We start from the raw sequence: 15,103 nt of genomic DNA on the forward strand, positions 1-15,103 counted from the left end.
CGTCAAAACCACTTTCTTTTACAGTATCATTGAAATATCAGACCTTTCATAGCATTTCAGTCTGTATCTTCCTAAAACAGATATTTTAAAAATCCAAATGAGTCATCTTGAACTTGAGTGGGCGTTTGGTGACTTTGTGTCAAATGAAGAACTACTTTGCGTTTATGTTTTTTAGGAGTCTGTGCGAAATCTGCGCTGGTACCCGGTTAGATGACGACAGGGATGAATATATCATCACATATCTCTGATGCAAAACTACACAAAATAAAAACCTAATAAGAGGAAACAAGCCTGTATGACCTACAAAACAAATGCTTCTGAAGTCTGGTTTAAAGATGACGTTATAATCCGTTGTCCTCTGTCAACCCACCCACCCACCCACCCGTCTGCCATGAATGTCGTCACAAAACGAGGTTTGTGGAGATTGAATTTAAGCCCAGCGTAACGATGGCAAGCAAAGTAACAAATCTTGATCTTAGAAAAAAGCAAATATCCCACTTAATCTCGGTGTACAGTGCAATAGTAGGAAGCCCTGTAGTGGTAAGGGAGGTGTCTGGATAAATCCTTAATGAGTTTTGTAACATCCTAAGAAGTTAGGAGCAATGTCGCAATGATTGAAATAGTTGGATTTAGTATTTAATCCTAAACCATCACAATACAGACTTTACTTGTTTGTCACAGAAAGTAGGTCAGACACAGGACAGAGCAAGAGACCATATGAAGCAGTCCACACCAAATCAATGCAGGATTAGCAGGTAATAGTGATGCACCAGAGTTTGAGGACCCAGCTACTTGAAGCAGGAGCGGTGAAATATGCCAATGTTCACGAAATAGAATACTTACGGAAAGACTTCTGTATGTTTATTCTATTTCCTCAATATTGTGTGTTAATCTTCAAGTCCTACACCTGCAGCTTTATTAACTTTTTCAAAGAAAATAATTTAAAACTGGTCCAAAGTTTTCCAATTCCAATTGTGAACATTGACGCACTTCAGCAAATCTACCAGATATTCTGATTCGGCAGAAACCTAACCCAGTGACGAGCGGACAGGTGTTCGGTGGAGCGAGTCTGCTTCTCACCGTAACCCTCAGGCAGATCGGGCGGCGTATGCAGGTGCGTTCGACTCATGTAGTTCCGATGCCGCTGCGATCGGACCCGCCGCTCCTGGATGCGCTGTTCACCCGGAGGTCCGCTGGCCACGGCCCCGTTAACGGGAGTCATCACCGGCGTGTTTTCGTCTACCACGCAGCTCAGCGGACGCCCGGACGGGCTGGAGTACTCAGACGCCGGCCTGGAAAACGAGCAGAGAGCGTGAGCGATTCTGGACAGGGGGAAAATAAGCGCTTGATTAACATACTTCCTGAAATGTGTGAAATCATTTTAGCAAATGCAAAAAAACAGAAAGGTTTTAAAAAGCATGGAGGGATCATCAGCGGACGTCAAGCAACCACTGTTCAGTGCATGTCGTCTGCAGACAAAAAGCAGGATTATCCTAACTATTTAAACTATTTACAATTAGGCTAATAACATTATTGGTTGGTTCCCACAGGTGATTTTTCCCTCATCATTGATCCACTCACCTGCAGACATATCCCATTAAATAACGTCAGTTTGGAAGCATAACTTATTTTTATGACGCTGTGATGAATGGTTGCTGACAGAATACTAAAAACTAATGTTACCACAGCAGTACAATGGTGGGTAACCATGGCAACCGGTGACAGCTTAAAGGCAGGTTGGCGCTTTCTGCAGACAGGTTGTGTGTGCCACCCATCGTGTTTACAAACAAATTATCCTTCCATAAACAGTCATAAGTGGCAGACTGATTTCTTTTATATTTTTTAAAATATACCTGAATCGTAGTGAATTTATTAAACAACTTGGGTGTCTACTTTTCAATAAAAGTCGCCTATATTTGATTTTTATTGCTCAGAATTAACAAAAAAGACATTTTATTTTCAGTTGAGACCTTTAAAAACTCTCAAAGTGGATCCTTTTCTTTTATAGTTTTGGATCGACAATAATTTACACATCCTTTTCAACAACAACAAAATATTATTTTACTCATTAAAGTATTGTAACTTGCTTTATAGTTGAGAAGGTTAAAAATATGTCAGTATTTTGCTCATTTTTGATGTTTTTGTGAAAATAGTTGGTTTTATTGTGAATTTTATTCCATTTGGTCTACATAAACTAGATCAAATGGGTGTGTTTTTCTGGTATCATTTATGGTCTTACTGTTGTCAAAGATGATAGATGGTAGGAAAAAAAAACCCCAACAAAAAGCCTTCGTGACCCAACAGCCTGTGCCAACAACATGTGTGTTACTTAAGAAAAAATACATGATAAGCAGACACAAACACAGTCCGACTCACTGACAGTTTTTGTGTGTGTGTGTGTGTGTGTGTGTGTGTGTGTGTGTGTGTGTGTGTGTGTGTGTGTGTGTGTGTGTGTAGCAGTGTCTGGCCAGAGTTGCTGACGCCTTGGCTATCTAAAGCCTCGGACCCAGAAGTCTTTCACACACACTTTTCTCCCACCCATTTCCTCCCTTCACGGTTCTCGTTTCTCCCCACCTGTGTGTCTCCACTTTTCTTTATCTTATCTTCATTCGCCTGATTGTTGCGGTATCTGAACAAATCTCTCCATCAAACATTTTAAAGATCCAACAACGAACATTTTTTTCACCCCCCCCACCTGTAATTTCCCTCATCGCAACCCTTTGACCCCGTTTCTCACCATTTCCTCTCTTTCTCTCAGAACTCTTAGCGTTGCCACTCGGAGCCGACTACAGATGCGTGGCAAAACTGGGTGAGAAGGTGCAGAGGTTTATTTGTTTACTCCCCTAATGGCTCCGCTGATATGCGCCAGGGAGGAAGGCGACAGTCGTTCTCGCATCAAGTCAAGCCAGGCTGCCGGACTGACTGGCTAGGTTTATTTAGCTATGCACGTACACGCCTGCTTTGTCTTTGTGTGAGTGCGTGCGTGCGCGCATAAAGCCCTGCTGGAGGAAACTGACAGCACTCATTACCAGCAGACTGTTATTGTTGTGCGCTTAAGTGGAAGTGTTGTGTTTTGGGGTTTTTTAAGAAGGGAAGTGGGAGAAAGTACAACTAGCATCTCTGTACCACATTAACTAAGCCGTTATTATAATATGCACTGCATCATTTTGGTCGTTTCTGTTTTGTGCTTTTCCAGGGGCGTACTGGTACCTGGTGGGTCTCTCCCATTGCGTGGTGCGGGTGATGTGGTTCAGGTACTGTATCCTCCCAGATGCTGTCCTCCTCTCTTCCCAGCTGTTGAATTCAAAGAAACCGGCAAATTGCATAAGCACTACAGCTTAAAATTTTTATTTTTACCAACACACACACAGATACTGACATTTAAAAACTCAGATTATAGCCAAATGTTCATTAACAAAAATTAAATGCTGACCCGTCAGGCAAATCGTTGTCAAACAGGCGGCTGCAGTCGACCACTGGTCCCCCGGATCCAATACGATCTCTGGACTGAAGACTCACTGGTTTTTTTGTGCAAAATGAAAAAGGACAGTTAATAAGTGATATTTACAGACCACAAGGCTGAAACAATGATATTAATGCCGTATGATATGTGTGAACTCTTCTCAGCATGTTGATGTGCAACTGAACAGTTATCAGCTGGTGAAATACTGGGAAAATCTGAACACATCCTTAGATCTACACATTTACAAATTTATTTTATTTTTATAATTTAAGCTGTAACTGAATTTGTTTCAGAAAAATAAATGGTGAGTTTAGATAGAAAAGCTGTCTGACTGCCCTACTTTAAATTACATGCATCAAAACTAAAAAAAAAAAAAAAAAAATTACATTTTAGTCACCAAACAAAACAATGTTTATTCGTGAACTTTGTTTTGAATTTCATAAAAGTCTGAAAAAAGTTAAAAGATGTGCAGAAATAAGGATATGGTTATAATTCATGATTTTCCTACATCAGTTTAAAACATTTCTTTAACCAAATTTTTAAAAAATAGGTGGAAAAAAGTGCTGCACAAAGAACAAAAACATCGAATCAGCTAAATATGAGCAACAAAACAAACATAAAACTATTTTAAATAACTAAATTAGACATAACTTTGCACAGAAAAGCTAAGCGTTCTGCTCTACTAGAACTTAAACAAATGAATAAAATTTTTGTTATAAAAGTGACTTAACTACAACTCTTATGTGCAAAAGTTTCTTCGGAAGTCAGATGGCATTTCTGAAAAGGTTCTGCATAAGAGTTCAGCTGGATCCATTAAGTAACACTTTTTTAACTGACAATAATTACTTAAATAAAATCAACAAATAAAAGCTAAAATCAGAATAAGAAAGTGAAAGTCTGGTTGGTGAATCTCTACCAGGCAGCCCTGCTTTTCAACCATGGAGGACCGTCATCGCTGCAGATATGCTTTAAGACCCACAAACTGACCTTGAAATACGAAACGACTTCAAGCACATGCCACTGAATCGGAGCGGCCCTTACCTACTATCTGTCCTCTCACGGTGTCGTTATCATTGGGGCCCAGCCTGTTCAGGTCCAGTCTCTGATCTGTAAAAACCAGACCGACACAAATTCAGAACCTCTTTTACATTTTTATAATTTTTACATTTTTATAATGTAAAAGAGGGTCTTTTACATCGTAAAAATGTAGTGTCCGTTTTCAACGGACACAAATAAAAACAACAAATATCCATTTTATTTGTGTGCGACATTTTGAACAAACTTCCAGGAAATTGCAAAACCGCTGGAATATGAACTTGTTTAAACCGAGGCTAAAACCCACCTGTTTAGAGTTCTAGTAACTGGAACATTGATCAGAATATTTGATGGATATTTCTTTAATTTGCTTTGATGATGACATTTGACAAAATGTGTTTATTGCTTGTTTCATAGTTGGTTCAGGTATTATTTTTTCTTTGTGTGAGGCACTTTGAACTGCATTTTAGTGTAGATTGACTGTAATAAACAGGTGTTGCTCCTGCAGGAGGCTGACATTTGTCCCTGCAGCACATGAAAGTAATTTGGAACCAAACATTTAGTTTTATTGTCATGAACGAATCTCCAAGACCGAAGATCCTTGACCTGCCTGTGAGGAATGATTTGTAAGCAATGCTGAAGTTGGTATTTGGACTCAAGTCTCCCAATCAGCTATTTCACTATTTAAGGATTCTGGGCTGCATTTGATCACTTCCAGTTTGTTTTCTACATTTTTAAAACATTTATCCAAGATTTGTGATAACAAAACTTGAACTGATGATCATAGAAGATAATTTCATATTGTACACTCTTCATGAAACATAACCTCCTCTCTGAGTATAAAAGTTATTCTTACTCTGCGTTCAAATTGCTTCAAGTACCAACATCTTACTTTGAGTGTACGCTTATATACTGAGCCCTTCTGACTATAGAAAGGTTGTAGCGTCAAAATCCAAAAGTGCATAAAACCACGAGCCATAATATCACAAGCGCCCACTTAAAATCTAGTGGGTTTCCTGACTGTCACCAAATGAGGAGGACAAAAGTGGACACAAGACGGCATGTGAGTGGGGTCAGCGTGGAAAGTAAGAGTGAGGGAAAGAAAATAAAATGTTCTATAAAATCCAATAGTAAAACCAAAGTGATCGGACTTATTACGTAGTCGGTTCGCCACAAAAATTTAATATGCTTGGAAAAGGCTGTTTTTATCTATATAGAAATCCCAAACATTCCTATAGTTTCTGTGTGTGTGTGTGTGTTGGAGTGTATGTTAGTGTGTTTATGTGTGCACAAATACATCTGCTCCGGATATGTGTCTAGACTAAACAGGGATGGTCTGAGCCTTACATGGCAGGAGCGGTAATGAGATTTCTTTCTGAAATTAGAGAGGAGGGAAAACAGAGAAAATGTACAGACCTTTAACCACAAGCATTCCCCGAACCGAATCGCCGGAGCTCCAAAAACTTTCTGCCGCTGCAGACTAAACTGAGCAACTGAAAATGTGGACCCCTGCGTAGATGAGCCAAATGAGCCACGTGCCTTTTTTTTTTTTTTCCCTTTTTGACAGTAGCTTTATTTAGCATATTTGCATCCCCTCACAAGATGAACGTTTTGGAACATGTGCAAGTTGGTGAATTTGCAGGTTTATAACTGAGGGAGCAAAAAAACAGCTAAACTCATTTTTTGCCAACTGTGCAAAGTTCTTACACTTTGGTAAGAGAAAAAAAAAGAAAAAAGGGAGTTATTGTGTGAGCTTGCATCAGATGACAATGCATAACGTGTGAATAATGGGTTTTGACAACCAAAGCAATTCCAGTAATGTCTTGTTATATGTTTTTTTTGTGCGTGTGTGTCGAGGCCACAGATTCATCTGTCTGCAGCACACAGGACAAGGACAAAGGGATAAATGCGCGGGCCGAGTCCCGTCATCGAGCACATCTCCTTGTCCACTTCCTGTGGTTGAGATAAAGTATAACTTCTGCTATGATGGCCTGTCTGGAGCCTGAACTGTCTGAGAGGAAAAACCTTGGGCAACAGCTATGCTGCCGAGTTTCCTTTATTTTCTTTTTTTTTTGTTATAAGGGATGGTAAAATGAATAAGCTGAGAACTAAACTTGAACAAAATCAGAAAAACTTACACTGTCAACACCGTCTTCAATGCAATAATCCAGCGAGGTAGTTCAGATTAAAAGAACAATAATTAGGATAATTTTCAATGCTTTCTATTTTCAATGCTTTCTATGCTAATTACAGGAAAGGATTTAATTACACTTAATAAGCTTTTATTATTATTATTATTATTATTGTTGCTGTTTCAGTTTAAGTTGTTAAAATAAGAAAAGCAGCTAGCCGTTACAAAAAGGCTCCTCTTTGTACTCTCAGACTGTTGTACACAGGGAAAATTTTCCTAGAAGAGGACAAACCAGGCCAGTAAAAATGTTAGGGGGTCAGAGCTTAAAAAACAATTCTCATTATTTTTGAATGAAATTTTAATTTTATATAAATGTATTTATTTATTTGGTTTTACATTTAATTCTTGACTGAAGACTATGAATTCCTTTCTATGACCTGAACACTATTTGCTGGGTAGGGCGTTAGCCCCCCTGGGCCACCCATTGGCGGGCACCACTGCTCACAAACAAAACAAAAGTGTGAAATACCCAGCACTCTATTTGACTGGTTGGTTGATTTAGTCACAGTGCATTGCTTTGAAATTACTTGCACACAACATCTGACGCCGAAAACACAGTTTGAAGAAGTTCTGTGAGTCGATTATTATAGCTAAAAATCACTAGATAACTTTGTCTGCTTTGTTGCAGACACTTGGTCTAACCAACAGGTTCGCTTTCTTGCGATGAGTAAAAGGTGGGATTTAGGAACAATGTTTAAAATAGCTCACCCAACCACATGATTGCTGCTTAATCATTTATTTGCTTTTACTCCAAGGAGCCTCCAACCAACTTTCCAACAGGTCTGACAAGCCTTTTAGAATAGAGGCCATGCCAGGCGTGCAGAAAGGATACAAAGAGAGCAGACACCATTGACCTAATTTCAGTGAATGCTCAGTGACACAAAACGCAGACCGAAATACAAACAGGTACTTACAGCCCGTGTCTTTGAGTCTGTTGATGGCGTTGGACAGGAGCCGGACGCAGCCGAGGAATCCCGCGCCCTGCTTTTTGTGGATCTTCTTGTGGTTCCAGACGCTGATCGTAATGGAGTCTGACTTTCCGATGTAGCTACAAGACAGAAAAGGCATCAAAAAGTTATTTTGATGTCTAATTTGAATTTAGAAACTACAAAAACAGTATTTGTGCTCATCTGAATACAAACCAAGACAAATTTGTCCAGTTCACATCAAATTAAAACCATGCAATTGGATTTTTATTTTTTTTATATAATGCACTGACAAAAACAAAGCCCTAAATCCATGTTATACCTCTTCCTGCTGAGTTTAAAGATTTTAGTCATTTGCAAACAGCGTTTGCAAAGCCGAGGCCCGTCTGTCTCGTCGCGGTTGAAGAACAGAGGAAGTCCCTGCGATGTGCTCTACCACTGTCTGAGGCCTAGACAGCTCTCGCAGTAAACACACACTTCACACTACAGTCAGATGCACATTCACACTCCTGCTGACATGGATGTAATTACAGTCTAACAGGATGCGAACTCTAGATTACCCTAAAAGTCAGTCTGAGGGAAAGGGGTTTTCCGCTTAACAGAGAAAAACACGCACATTAAAAAGTGCACAGAAACACTAAAGTAGTTAAACAATATGTATGTGTATGCATGATTGGATGTAATCTGAAATTATCTTTTGAAATTGGGAGTATGCTAGGAAACATTTTTCAATCAATCAAGTTTATTTGTATCCCACATTTCAGCAACAAGGCAGTTTAAAGTGCTTTACATCATAAAAACACAAAAATACAAAGTCAAAAATACACCACACGTTCAACAACTAACAATTTTTGCTTTATATACTTTTATAACTTGCCACTTTCTGCAGAAATGTGTCAGCCTCTTTGTAAAAAAAACTTAAACTGACGCCTACATGAACAGCCAGCATTTTTTTCTTGGATTTATTATTCCTCCCCTGGTCTTGAGAGATTGGGTCACTTGGACCCCACCAGTTTTTTCCTCTGTGCACGGTACGGCGGGGTCGCACTGACCCCGCGTGTGCCTCTTAGTGTGGTTTCGTTAACCGACGGTCTGACAGGACGCACACACACTCGCACACACGTTAAGCAACAAAAATTCCTGTAAGCATAACAATTACAGATCACACAGCCAAAACTATTCCCTATTCCAAACATTGAGCTCACTGTTTGCTTTGTGTCAACATTCTCCCTCCTGTCAACCTGCATTACAAGTCGCAAACAGGTTTGTCAATTCCAAACAACACTTAAGAGATCGATCCAGAGGAAGCAGCATCCACTGCTACTTCTGTAAACAGTGAGCTGCTGTGCGAAGTCTGATTACGGTCGCATTTAATTTGTAGTATGAGTTTACGAGGGGAAAAAAATAGATTTAACCAAATAACATAAAACAAATAAGATAAAACATTGGAGCTGAACATCAAGACCCACAGTGTGAACATAGACTAAAGTGTCCTCCAAATGTCACAGTCTTCTGAAACTTCTTAGTAAATCCACATTTGACTAAACATTAAGTAAAAAGGGAGAAATAATTAGTTTCTATGCACCATAAATCTGGAACAAACTTCAAGAAAACTGCAAAGATGTGGAAACAGACATCTTTTCAATTAAGGCTAAAACCCAACCTGTTTAGAGTTGCCTTAGACTAATGATAACTGTAACATTGATCAATATATTTGATGTGTATTTGCTTGGTGGTTTTGATCAAGGCATTTGATAAAATGTAATGTTTATTGCTTGTTTCATGATTGGTGATTGGATTGTTTTCATGGTGTAAAGCACTTTGAACTGCCTTTATACTAAAACGTGCTATAGAAATAAACTTCACTTGATTTTGAATAATGTTTCACTCATGATATTACTTCACAGAGCTCCAGTGGATTTGTTATTTTTTTATTTATTTTTTTTTAAAGACACTAAAGTAAACAAGACATACTGTAAATATATATTTTTTGCACAGTATTTATATCTGCAAAAAGAGTATTCGACAGAGTATCTGTCGAATGTGGAAAAAGATTCCACCCCCAAAAGTTGGAGGTTACTGATGGGGGTGTGGTGAGAAGGCAATCTGCCAAGCCCACACTTCCATCTGCTTTCTGTGGCATGTTAGCCATTTCCTGAACCAGAGGAAGAGGCCAAGGGTCGCTTTGTGGGGAAAACAAGAGGGTGGGGAGCCAAGAGGGGTGGGCTGGGGGTCGGCAAGGGAGCGGGGGGAAGAGGGAGGGGGCAGGAGGGGTAATTATGTAAAGACGGTGGAGATCAGAGGCTAAATGAAGAATCTGAAAATGAAAGTATGTGCCTTAAAGAGAAAAAAAAAAACTTTTAAAACAACCGAGCAACATCTTGCACAATCTAATTTGCATATTCACACATAGCATTTTCTCCAGCACAGGAACAGTGCTATCTCATTATATTCTCCCCTTTTTTTTTTTTTCCCCGAGGGGGAATTTCATGCCCATTCAAAAATGTTATGCTAAAAACATTTTAGCATAACATATTTTTAATTTTAGCAGTGTGGAATGGGTCAATTTCAACATTAAAAATGCATAAGATATGGAGTAAACTAGACCAGAGGTTCCCAAACTGTGGGGCGCGCCCCCTGGGGGGGCGCCGTGCAATTGCAGGGGGGGGACGCGGGAAGCCGTCTGGATGGAAAAAAAAAAAAACTGAACGCTGTATGCGCTGGGTTTTTACCTTAGAATGGCCAACTCTGTTATTCCTATGTCAATTTGATACAGTAGGGGCTTCCGCACTTCCCATATCTGTGTCCTATCACTTTTATCAGCAGTTAAAACAGTTTAATCCGTTGTTAACATGTATTAACCTGTTTTTCCGAGCCGCCTTTAAACGCAACATGAGCGCTACGACGCTCGCCCTGGGTTTACACCTGTGCGCGAAGGAGACCTGCTGCTGCTGTGTGGATCTGCACAGGTGTGTCTTAGAATCATGGCAGCAAACCAGCAAAACTCAAAGAAGTGTTCACAGTTTTCCCCCAAACTAACAGACTGTTGAGTAATGCTGTTGGATGGAGGTAAAGTTAGCTAAAAGATGACTAGCTAATATCAATACATCACCTTAAGCTTAACAAGTAGCCTGTAGGCTACTGATGTCGTCTATGTTCAACTACGTACATTCATTTTGCCCCCCAAAAAAGTCGTTCCCCCCACCCTCCCCTGCTCGCACAAGTTGTTCAACTAAACAGCTATTTGTAATCCATAGGGGGGGCCCAGAAAATGTTTGGAAACCACTGGGGGGGGCCCAGGAAAAAAAGTTTGGGAACCACTGCACTAGACTAAATTACATTCTTTATGCTAGTTTATGAACTGTGATGCCTGTATTTCTTTTGCAAAAATTTAAACCAGCAGATTTAAGTAAAATAATGCTGGTTTAACATGAACAAATGTGAATATTTCTGCATTTATTAAGTATTATGAGGCTTTTGACCTTTTGAGACCAAGAGTACATGCTTCATCCACTCCCATGTGTTTCCATATTTATCAACACCTGGGTTGTAATAAAAACAAATTCTTACTTTACAAACTTTTCAAGATTACACAGGAACCCCGTTAGGTGGTCTTTCATTTCTAATGTGCCATCAACAGAAGAGTCGGCGTTGAAAATGTCTACAGCCAAACAATTTCTCAATCTAATCTACATCAAAACTGGGTGGAATCTGTTTCTGAGTTTAGAAAGAAAAAAAAAATCATATACACATGTTCAGGTTAGTTTCTCTTGAGAATACAATATGCCAGATCAGAGGTGTGGAATGTCTGAAATGTTACTCTTCAAGATGTTCTTTTGCTATGTAAAACCGTTTATAGAAGGGTGTTTCTTTAACACGCAGAGAGAAAGCATCTGACTCTTCATTCTCAGGACGTTGGTCACAGGAAGGGGAAAACAGTAAGGATAAACCAGTGAGCCAAATTTATTCAGAGACAAACCATCTGATACCACTTCAGTTTGTTGACCGACACATGACCTCTTACACAGTATGCATAAAGTATTTTAAGTTTTGGATTTAATATTTCCTATCATCACTATCATCAGCATAACACGACTTTATAAAAACTGTTTTTACATTAATGTTAATGTTCATCCGAGCAGCTACTTTTAGTCAGGAGGGTAAAGACTTAAGCAGGTTACAGGGAGGCTGAACGTACTGCAGCAACATAGCCATTTTTATTTATTTGATATATTTTCTTTTAGAAATCTTACAGTCAAGAACTTTCCTTCTAGGGAATGCATGCAGAAATTCCCGTTTATTAATGCTAGCTGCAATAATCACCAATATAAGATGCTGAAGACAGTTTAAAACATCCTTTCCATGATCATTTTGACTTTGTTTTGAAATTAAAGTGAACTGTTTAATTTCCGAGCAGTGTAACGGAGAACGTTACTGCTCTACCTCTCTTCTTCTTGCTTAGTTAGAATGAGTGAATGAATGATTTCCTAATTTATAAAAACACAGCTTTAAGTCAGATCTATAAAACAAAAAAAACTATTGTTTAGTACATATATATCCATATATAGTCTGCTTTACAAAGATATTGGACTCTATTTACTGCTTCATATCCTGGACCGTTTTACTGTATTCATTGATTTTTTTTTGTGTGCTGCAGAGAGAGAAAAAACAACTGCAGCCATTTTTCTCTAAACATTTTTCAGTTAGAACAAATCTGTGCCGGGTGCAGCTTCAATTTTTAAACTCTGACAGTGCTTAATATTACGTCCATACTGACGAGCAACAAAGTGAACGAGAAAAAAACCCAACAAAGAACGACAAATTCAGGAAATTTTTATACATAGTTTACACATAGCAGCCAAACTGTAGCGTGTCATGGTACTTACAGATCATAATGTTGATTCCACTTTGGATCAAGAGTATTTCTCACAGTATCTGTCGAGTGGCATTGTCCAGAACCGTCCACTACCACTTTAGCAAAAGGATCTGGCAACCCTGCAAAGGTCAACAGAGCAGAATAAAATAGTTTTGATTAGCAAGCGAAAAACCCTGGTTGGATCACCTTTGAAGAAGGAAACAAACATGAGCTGTAGTAAAACACTCAGATATATCACTCAGTTTGTCCGGTTCAACCATAAAAAAAAAAAACATCACAAGGATAAACACTGATATGGTTCATTATCTGTTTAGTTTTTGATGTAAGAAGTTGAATCCTTGTAAAGCCCAGTTTCTAATTGCTCCAATTGTTTTAAATGTCGTAGATCTGATGGTAGATATGGGTATCAGTTCTTTTCTTGGTTTCCTTTCTTTTCCTATAAAGACGAACTGCTTTAGTTGGATAACATGATCTACAGTAGGTTATTATCTTATTCATTCTGAAGAGCAGCTAAGAGAAATTGGCTCGTGTGTTTACAACCCAGGGAAACAGGAAGTCATAGATAAGTAAACTTTCCTAATTCTCTAGGTTGAGCTAAAAAGTAGGAGAAAAAGTGAAAAGTAAATATAAAACTGAATATATATTTAGATTATAGGAAGAAGTAGGGATGGGCAATAAATTGATTATATTGATTTTAATCGAATTTACTGTTTATAAAGATTTAGCGATTGTAAAATCTGTATTTTTTTCCCCACCAATGCCCTCCGCGGTTATTTATAGTTCAGAGTGATGTCATCCTGCACAGGGCCTACCATCTTGTTTTACAAGCAATGTTTTACAGTGTGTATTTATTTGGACTTTGAATTAAGGTCTACTCCCAGAAAGTATGAAACGTTTTTGAAAATATTTATTTTCTTTCATTTGTAAATTCATTTTAAGAAAAGAAAAGGAGGGAGGGAAAAAGGGATTTAAAATTGGAAATCGGAATTGGTACGAAAGAAATCTGGGATTTTACGTTTAAGTCATATCGCCCACATGGGTAGAAGAGGTTACTGTGGCTAAGCCTGTCACAATAAACAATAAATCAATGTATTGCATGATAAATTAAAATGAGAGCAATAATTTCCATTTGGACATCAATCGTCAAAGAGATACTCCGGTTTAATGTGATTGAAAAGTCGACATTTTGAGAAAAGCTGAAATCATTTGACACCCAATACGAAGTAGTTAGTCTGAACTACCTGCCACTTTTGCCTGTTTTCCCTGTCGAAGCTGAATGACTATTATTTTTCAAAATGAAATTTTGGTTACAGAGACTTCATAATCCATTATAATCAGTGTTTGGTTTTGTTTTTTTTGGGGTAATTAAAATGTTTTCCGGTCCCAGTGTTGAATGTTCCTTAGAAATTAACGTTTGTTTTAACTCTCAGTGGGTGTAATCACATCATGGTTTCCCCCCGGTGTATTATAAGCCTGGCAGGCCACCAGGCTTCACTTGTGCCCCCACCAGGTTAAGCGTTGCTTATTTATTTAGGTTTTCTTTTTAAATGTTTGCATTTTTTTAAGACTTTATAGTTGATGTTCAGGGGTTAATCTTCCAATAGCACATAATTATCAAGTAATATTTTCAAATTTCCTGTCAACTTTAAATATTTTTTAACTAAAAAACACAACGGGCTGCTGGATGAATGACTGACCTAGTGCCCAACCACCAGGCTTTGGGGGAACCTTGCAAATTATTATTCCATTACCATTATTATATTAGCTGAAAAGTCTCAAAATGACAATATTATTGTTTATCAAAATAACTTCTGGGACAATTTACTGTGCAGAATAATTGTGGCTCTAGTTGATTTGTTCAAAACAGTAATTTCTTGTAATAGGATTTTTTTCCCCCAGCATCGAATAACCACACTGAAATTAAAAATGCCTTTACACTATGCTACTGCTATACACATCTGTTACCAATAATTATCAATAATTGTGGAGAACTATGCCTGATTTGCAGTAAAAGGTTTCTAGTTTCAGTTTTGACCAAGCCAGAGAACTGAAATATTTGAGAAGATAATTCCAACACTCTGGTTTTAGAAGAGCGTGTTCTCACATGCATTTTTTTTTCTTTATCATTTTTGGATGTGTGAAACATTTCCACAGCAAACACGGGTACTGAAAATACTACCATGTGTGGAAACGAATAACCTGTTTAGCTTGAAATATGATAGGATAGTCTCTTGGATTGTTTGATGATGCATGAGTGCTTAAGTAGCTTAGGGGGGGAAGAAAGGCTTGAAGGGTCTCTGTACGAAAGTACGTTTTGCATTTTAGATACTAAAAAATATGTACATATTCGGTTCTGTGTGTACGGTTTTGGTTTTCAGGCAAATTCATGATCTGGGTGACTCTTAATAAAATAAAAAATTGCCTTAGCAATGAAAAAAAAAACTTTAATCCACATTAATACAACAATCACTTATACAAAATGTCTTTCTGAAAATGTCCAATAATTAAAATACAATTGTTGACAATACCCATGAGGGTATGTATTTTTCTTACATCTTATTTTGATGCGCTCCTTCGATCAGAGTTAAAAATTTTATTCGTATTTGCCTCCA

General features: G+C 38.2%; 1 protein-coding gene across 4 annotated transcripts in view; it reads right to left on the minus strand.

Moving 5' to 3' along the window:
- The window catches only part of LOC103471952 (E3 ubiquitin-protein ligase SMURF2), a 58,462-nt gene that overhangs the window by 23,161 nt on the left and 20,198 nt on the right, over nt 1-15,103 (minus strand). For all 4 annotated transcript variants that reach the window (XM_008421450.3, XM_017306694.2, XM_008421297.3 and 1 more), the window contains exons 3-8: nt 12,502-12,610; nt 7,604-7,737; nt 4,505-4,570; nt 3,434-3,518; nt 3,211-3,294; nt 1,081-1,292 (exon numbers count right to left, since the gene is read on the minus strand). In XM_008421450.3, the coding sequence (XP_008419672.1) occupies nt 1,081-1,292; nt 3,211-3,294; nt 3,434-3,518; nt 4,505-4,570; nt 7,604-7,737; nt 12,502-12,610 (690 nt within the window). The remainder of the gene's footprint in view (nt 1-1,080; nt 1,293-3,210; nt 3,295-3,433; nt 3,519-4,504; nt 4,571-7,603; nt 7,738-12,501; nt 12,611-15,103) is intronic.

The sequence above is a fragment of the Poecilia reticulata genome, chromosome 1, assembly GCF_904066995.2.
Source record: "Poecilia reticulata chromosome 1, P_reticulata-male-v2, whole genome shotgun sequence".
Lineage (NCBI taxonomy): Eukaryota > Metazoa > Chordata > Actinopteri > Cyprinodontiformes > Poeciliidae > Poecilia > Poecilia reticulata.